Raw genomic sequence first — 8118 nt, 5'->3', positions numbered from 1 at the left:
AATACAATTACTTACACGGTATTAGGAATCCATATTTAACCTCCAAATACAGAGTCATATGTGGAAACATTAACACAAATGCCTGATAAATATTAAGGCACCGGGCAAGCAGATGGTATTGAGTTTCTAATCAGCTTTACCATGAGCTTAAAGTGGCTGCACAGCCTGGGATGAGGGAAAAGGCACAGAGTGCTTAGCTAGCTCCATTTGGGCATGTGCAAGTTAGCTCTGGTCACAACATATGGTGTTCGTGAAAAGAGCTCTAGGATGCTTTGCCGCATTAATTAGAGCAGGTAGTGCCAATTCCCTGGGGTCAAGTAACAGCTCAAAGTAGCTATAATCTGCAATTCACTATCATATATAAATACCTAAACTGATTGTTCTGTACGTTGATGCACGTGATTTGTCCAATGATGTCAAGATCTTTGTCAGGAGAATTAGTTTTGACTCTAAGTTACGTAGTGCAGGATGGCCTTTGAGAAGTCCACTGTTGTTTTTGTAGGGGGCTCAAACCCTTTATGCTTAGGATGAACTCGGGTTTCTCTTGACTCCTTATGTGTTTGTTTGGCAGACGCCAACTTCCGCTCACATCTCTGCCCTCCCTAAGGATGTCCTTGCTCTGCCCTCCCTGTGGAAGAGTGTCTTCAGTGTCCCAGAGATGGAGAATCCCAGTGTTCAGGTGGCGAGCCTCTGATGTGCTCCTGGCACCAGAGCAGTCCTGGTTATTAATTTAGGAATGCCTCAGCAGGCAAAGAATACTTTTCTTGCAACCATGAGTTACTTCGCTCTCTTTCTGGGCTTCTTGCATCGAGTCGTTCAAACACTCATCTTTGCTTATTTGGTCTCAGTGTCATTGGCTGCCTCTCAGGGCCTTTTCCCAAGGCTGGAGAAAGTGGCACTTTCAAGAAGGTTTTCACGGTGCCAAGCCATGTCACGTGTGGATTCCCAGGCCCCAGCATTTTTTGTCACAGTGAGGCGGATGTTAAGAGCTTGCAGTTGTGACCCCGAGGCTATGTACCCAGGACTGCCCTTACCCTTACCGCTCTGCCTCTCCTTCCTACACCGCCCTCCTGGAAGGCCTTTGAGGCCACCTCCTGGCAGACCACACTGACCTCCATCTTCATTCCAAGATCAACTCCACGAGCTTTATATTCAGAAGTCACAAGAGCCACCCTCCTCTACAAGCTCCAAGGCTGGCAGCAGAATTTACCTTAGCTGTGTGGTTTGAAGGCTGAGCAAGAAGGCATAATGTAAGTAATACCATCAAGTTGTGGGTTTTCAGTTAGCCTAGGACCCTGTGAAACCTGATTTGAAGGTTATTGCAATAATAGCACAAAATTAAGCTAAAAATAGAGCTGTCTAACTAAAGGGTCCCTACAGTTGAAAACCAACCGCTATGGTAGTCTCTCCTCTTCTGGTTTTGCAATCTGAATATGCTTTTCCTGAGATGTTTTCCATCTGTGGTGAATGGAATTGACCATGGAAAAGAAAGTGTTGAAATAGTTGTGTTGGAGAGCAATATATCATGTATATAATATCATATATAATAGTTATTTATTATATGCAATGTAATTATATACTGAAGAACATTAACTATATTTGAGACATTTACTACTCATTCATTTATTTCTCATAGACTGGCTGATCTTTTTCGTCCTCTCCTTTGGAATCTATAGGAAGTTCAGAGTGTACTTGTAGGCTCAAATGCCAGGAATATAAACAATTGTTATGTTTGAATTTGAAGTCTTGCTCAAATTTATATATACAAAATGTCTCTATTATAAAATAATTGTTTTATTGTGCCGGTAGCTTTCTGGAGGCTTAGGACTGTTTTACTTACCTTAATTTTCTCAATAAATGTTTGTTTGACTAACAGAATATGGTCAATGATAGACTTGGATGTATGACACAGTACAGTGTTTGGTCTTCACTGTGTAGTGTTTCCATATTCAAATTTGGTAGGAAGTAGACAAGCCTGGGAAGTTCTCCAAAGCTTCCCTGATGTTGGATCTGCTAAGGATGCCCTGGACATGCGTTGGGAGTGAGCTCCCCTACCACCAGCTGTAGTCCAGTGATCATGAGCTGTTCCTACTGTAATCTTTTCTCACACTGGTGTTTGAGACAAGTCCCCTAAATAATACAAAGACCGGCCAGAAACTTAACAAGAAACATTTTTGGCAATCTTCATTTGATTTACTTTTAACATTTTTAACATGTTAGTATGTATGGATTTACAAATGTGTGCATATACGTGCAGTCCAAGTGCCTATAGATGCCCGCGAGGGTGATGAGCTCCCTGACATGGATGCTAGGAACTGAACCCAGGTCTTCTTCTGCAAGAGCAGCAAGGGCTTTGACCTCTTAGTCATCTCCCCAGCCCCCATTAATTTTTTAATAGTAAAGTTTTTCTTTAGTATTTTCATTCATGCAAAAACTGTTCTAGTTACTCTAACCTCATCTTTTGCCTCCTAGTGCAGTGACATTTGCTTTGTGGGGATGTGTTGGGTACCTATCCATCTCACAACTTAGGAAACAACCAGGAAAATCTTGCCATCTCGCAAACAAATGTGACTTAGAGGTGTTTACCTCCCATCTGTCAAGTGGAAGTCCATGAGTTTTACTTTTATTTAAAGTTTGGAATATAAATAGTCACAATCCATTTTCCTTGTTTCTTCTGATTCCCTGAAAAAGACTTGACTGTTTTAATGTTGGAAATTCCAGGAGATTCAAGCTATTTGTTATGCTATCAGCACCCATATTTTAAAGCATTTTTTTCAACCTTACAGAGACATCTCTGTACCCAATGTCTCTCCTTTTGGCATCACTTTCCATAGACAAGACACAGGGGCATTCATAGAGGTGGTGGAATGAGCTTTATGGTTTGGAGGGTCCACTGCTTGTATCAAGGTCATTTTCATTCTTGAAGCTAAAATACCTATGGGAACTGGGGGAATTTGGGGGTGTTTGCACTAGATAAGTAAAACAAACAAAACATGGATTATCCAATTATTGTGTATTCAGGAGCAGAATAAATCCAGTTCCTAAATATTTTACTACCTGCCTTCGTCTCACATTTATTATCTACCAAAGTTAGAGTGTTTATAAGCAAACAAAATAGCAAGGGAGATAATCAATAACATATTAAGAAAAGCATTTTCAGCAAGCTTGGGGAAATAGGTCTGCATTTGGTAAATACATTCCTGTGTAATGATTGAATTCTCACTTGTAGATTTTACACTCAAGACAAATGAACAAAGGAAAACTCTTAGACTAAGGCCCAGAGACTTAGGATACAGATGGATTTTTTTTCATGTCAGTAAATCACAAATATTCAACTACTGAAGTGTTAAATAGTCTGCAGTAGTATCTATATACATATGTGTGTATTTTTAAAAGCTTTTATCTAAAATGATTTGCCAAAATTAAAAAGATGCGTTACTTCCTGTCTTACCAAACACAGGCAAAAGATAGCAAATTAGTGTCAATAAAAAAGAGACCCTTGCTCTCTCCAACCTTATTCTACTTCCCAATGCAGGACAGCATAGGGGAGAGTGAAGTGAGGTTTTTAAACTATCCCTTGTAAAGATAATTTTGAAATATCTTTAGCAGCAATTCTTGGGTGGTCTGATTTCACTTTTACCTCTGGGATGCTCCTGACTGAACTGATCACTTTTGGGGTGGGTCTGTAGTATTGTACACAGAATACCGATGCCCCAATAGATAGATTCTTGTTCCTGCCAGAATGGCAAAGCGTGTTTAGTTAGCCTACACTTTGTCAAGCTGAGACAATAATGTTTCACGATCAGTGGTGCCCATGAAGATGCCTGGCCTGAGTGGATGCCAGTCGTGTTAGAAAGAGTCCCAGGCTCTGAAACACATCCTAGGTAATCAGGAAAGAAGGGACCTTTTAAAAGAAATTCCAGCCCAGAAATGTAGGCTCCACCCATCACCTCAGGACTGAGAATGCTGGGCCTGCAAGATTAAAATCGTCTTGGGCGAGGTAGCAAAACCCATTCCCTGAAGTAAAGTAGGTCTATCTTATGCCCCCAGAGACTTCCTAAAAGCTGTTCTGTGTCATCAAGATACTACTTGATTTTATTCTTGTAAAGAAAACTTCCCTCCAAGACCATCCCACCAGCTCCGTGTCTCAGCTGGACCACTGGCCTTGGAAGAGGCAAGCAGTCACCTTGTACACGCTGCTTTTGAGTCCTGGCTGGCACAAGATGAAGACAGAAGAGATGGTAGAGCAATTCTGACTCCAGGGCTAATAATTTAGACCCTTCCATGGGCTCCAAATCCACTTAACATTAAAAGAAGAAAGATTTGCCCTGATAACTCAAAATCCATGTGGGATGTAGGATGTCCTAGCACTTCCTATAAAAGGCATAGTGAGGGAACTGATGAGCCAGTATCCTAAATGTTAGTTTTCCAGTAGGACGCTGTGACTTTACTTTCTATCATGAATCTCTAATGGAGGGTGTTGAGGCTCTGGGGGAATATATTGTAAATAAGAATTCTATTTTTTACATGAATAGGATGACGTCTGTTGGAATACATCCTTTTAGGGGTGTAGCAAGACTCTGTCTGGTACTTAGTGAAAGCACACTTTGCGTGGGGGTCAGGGTCACATTACCATGGCAACACCCTGCATGTCGATTTGGTTGGATGCTGACCTTCTCTGTCTTTTCTGGTTGCTTCCTTGGGTGTGTGATAGAAAAGACAGTGGATGGGCAGATTGTGTTCAAAGTTACAATATCTGAGAAAGAGACCATGTTTTATTATCGCACAGTAAATGGTTTGCAGCCGCCAATAAAAGTAATGACACCAGGGAGAATTCTTATGAAGAAATGGATTCATCTCAGTGTGCAGGTGAGTAAAATAAAAAATATTTAACATTTGGTTAAACACAGGGATCTGTCATCCTGTCTCTTTTTTAAATGGAATCTACCCAGAGAAGCCAAAGCGGTGTCTAAATTCCTGGTATATGTAATCGACAGCAAAGGAACACACATTTCAATGACCTCACGCTGTATCTCCTGGTGGGTTAGTGTCTCCTCCCCCCCCCCTTATGCTGCTGTAAAAATCTTAGCCCCAGAGTTGTACGGTAATGATGCCATGAGCATTAATCGCATGTCCAGGGAATTTCTGTTTTATTTGGTCACTGTGTATTGTGTTTAGACGGTAACTCCTTTGGAGTCCTGATCCTCACTAATTATAGCAGCATTTAAATCCTTGCTTGGTTTCTACATCTGTCTTTCTCAGATAGTGTCTGATGATGTGAGTGGAACTTGACTGTTGTATTAAGTCAGTGACCTTAGAACTAGTGAACTTTATATTTGAGGCATTCTAAAGGTGTTACATTATCACTGAAGTTGTCAGCCACAGTTTGGAAGGAAGTTAGAGGCCGTCAGATGCTGAGGTATCTGTGAGATGTCTGGCATTTACAGTGTCTGGGATAGAGACAGAAGCTCTTTGTTTCTTCAGGGCTTCCGGTGCCTCCGTGCTGCCAAACACAATCTTGCTTTTCAAGCCAGAGTTAGAATGTGCTCCATTTCCCAGGAGGTGAGCCTATCTGAGCACTCACCCAGGGGTTAGCATAGCTCCTTGTCACATTAGAGGACTCTTGTAGCCTTGTTCATTTTATGAAAATTATCTTCGATTTCACACACTTATATACATAAAAGCAGGTATGTGTATATATACATATATAGTTATATATGCCTATATATAAAGAAAGCAAACATAAATTGTGTGTATATATATACATATATATCTGAATCAGGTAGTAAATACATTTCCTTGGGGGGGTCTTGAGAATTCTTTGTTTTATATTATTAGTTTTACATATCATTATCATCCTTGATAATTTGAGTACATAGTGTATACCCATTTGTTTTTATCAGCTCATAAGACTGTTAAAAATTCCATACTTTGCATAACAGTGCAGTAGTGCCCCAAAAGAAAAAAATATGTATATGTATGTATATACTTATGCATGTACATGTACACACATACACACACACACACACACACACAATCACAATTGGTTAATTGGTTTCATGGAGGCATTCACGAAGCTACCATACCCACTCAGGGTTTTTGGTTAGGACATTAGCTCAGTGCATGTAGTTGATAAGGATCAGGTTTCCCTTGTATTCTATGCCACAGGATGCAGAGGGTGGATCCCACCTAACACCAGGACCTGTAGTAACAGCTAGGCTCCATCCTGGCACTCCCCACTGCACAGCAGTTCAGTAGTTAACAGATAAGGGACTGTTTGTCTTGGGTCTAGAAGTTTCCCATTCTAATAACTGATTGGAACAATCAAATTGGGCTCTAATTTTTAAAATGAGGAAGTAGAAACTTCTAGAAAAGAAGGCACTTTGTAGACAATTCCAAAGCATCTGTGTGCTTCTGGCAGATTTTGGTGTCTGCAAACAATGAATACAATCTTTCTGGTTATCTTTGTTTTGCCTGGTCTGCGAAAATGGGCAAGACTTTGGTGGGTGTAGTGTATGCAAGCTTTAAGAAGCAAGTTCCAACTTCAAAAAGGCAGCGGTGTTCGCATCGCCACCCTGGGAGTGCTGCCTGCCTTGTAGGGCACCACTGAAGTCCGTGTCGTCATTTCTACTCACTTCACAGGGGAAATCATTGCCTAGGTTGGGTGAATTTTTTGTTTTTAAATATTCCCTTCTTTAAAGGTTAGCATACTGATGCTTTTTTAATCTATTACATTTTGTGCGTATGAATGTTTTGCCTGCATCTAGTTAAGTGTGCATTCATGTGTATAGTGCCAAGGGAGACCAGACGTGGGCATCAGACCTGCTGGAACTGGAGTCACAGGAGCTGTGAGCCACCACGTATGTGCTGGGGACAGAGCCCCAGCTCCTGGAAGAGCATCAAGTTGTTCTCTTAACTACTGGGCCATTACTCTACTCCCAATGTCGATAGCTTAACGAGGCAGCTTGCGTTTTAAACTGTTTGTCTACTGTGGAATAATTTATCTTTCCTGATTTATCAGAATTTTTGTGGGTTTTTTAATTTGTTTTTTACTTTCTGGCTTAAGAAATTATAATTGAGTTTTTGAGGCAGGCTCTTGATTGATTCTCTGCCTGGTGTGGACACTAAGCTGTTGTCCAGAGTGATTGCAAATAACAATCCTCCTGCTCCCATTTCCTAAGTGCTGAAATTACAGGCATGTGCCACTGTGCCTGGCTATTACGTTTTAAAAATAAAATCACTCTACTCTAATTAACTCACAAATGAAAACATCACACAGTTAGATTAATGAAGCTGATTAAGCACTTGCCCATTCCCAAACCCATATATCTCAGTGAACTTCCACGCAGTTGGAATGGTCATACTGAAGCCAAACAGTTTTTCTTGGGGCCTTACACTTTCACTGTCAATTATATTGTTACTCATTTATTGACAATAGAAACCTAGAAGGCAACTGACTTTAGATCCTCTTTCATTAGTCATGTGTCCTTTTGTTATTATACATAAGCTACACAAAACAATACATCTTATTGTGAGACTTTCATGCACACATGCAGTTGCCCTGATTATCTGTGTTCCCTCTTAACCATGGATCTTGTGTGTGTAATGTGTGTGCACATGTGTGCGTGGGTGTAGGTACCCATGAAAGCCAGAGAGGGAGATCAGATGTCTGGTGCTATCATTCTCCACCATAGTCCCTGAGGCAGGATTTCTGAGCCTGGAGTTTGGCTAAGGCTAACAAGCCTGAGTTATTAAATCTCACATCTCCACTCCTGACAACATGCTAGTCCAAATGCACAAAGCCAGGCCTAACTTTTTAAGTAAGTGCTGGGGATTTGAACTTGGACCCTCACACTAGCATAACAGTCTCTCTTATTTATCTAGGGAGCCATCTTCCAAAGTACCTAATACTCCTTCTGACTTCTAGTTCTTTGGTTTGCTTTTTTCTATATTCTACATATGACAAAAGGAATGTAATTTTTGGAATGATGCAATTATATTGTAATACCAAAAAAATTTAAAGATGTTAACAAAGTACCATCTACAAGAGATTGAAAAGAAAAAATAGTGTCACACACCCATCAACAAATTAGTATCTGTATATGTATATATATGTAC

General features: G+C 40.6%; 1 protein-coding gene across 1 annotated transcript in view; it reads left to right on the top strand.

Annotated features, from left to right (window-relative positions):
* The first annotated feature begins 612 nt into the window (after positions 1–612).
* The window catches only part of Ush2a (usherin), a 644634-nt gene continuing 637128 nt past the window's right edge, over positions 613–8118 (top strand). Inside the window, 5 exon segments of the mRNA XM_040738771.1 lie at positions 613–890; positions 893–997; positions 1000–1223; positions 1225–1250; positions 4704–4869. Coding sequence (XP_040594705.1) covers positions 737–890; positions 893–997; positions 1000–1223; positions 1225–1250; positions 4704–4869 — 675 coding nt within the window. The 5' untranslated portion in view covers positions 613–736.

Source organism: Mesocricetus auratus, unplaced genomic scaffold, assembly GCF_017639785.1.
Source record: "Mesocricetus auratus isolate SY011 unplaced genomic scaffold, BCM_Maur_2.0 Super-Scaffold_100676, whole genome shotgun sequence".
Classification (NCBI taxonomy): Eukaryota; Metazoa; Chordata; class Mammalia; order Rodentia; family Cricetidae; genus Mesocricetus; species Mesocricetus auratus.
This window is presented reverse-complemented; position numbering and strand designations above follow the sequence as displayed.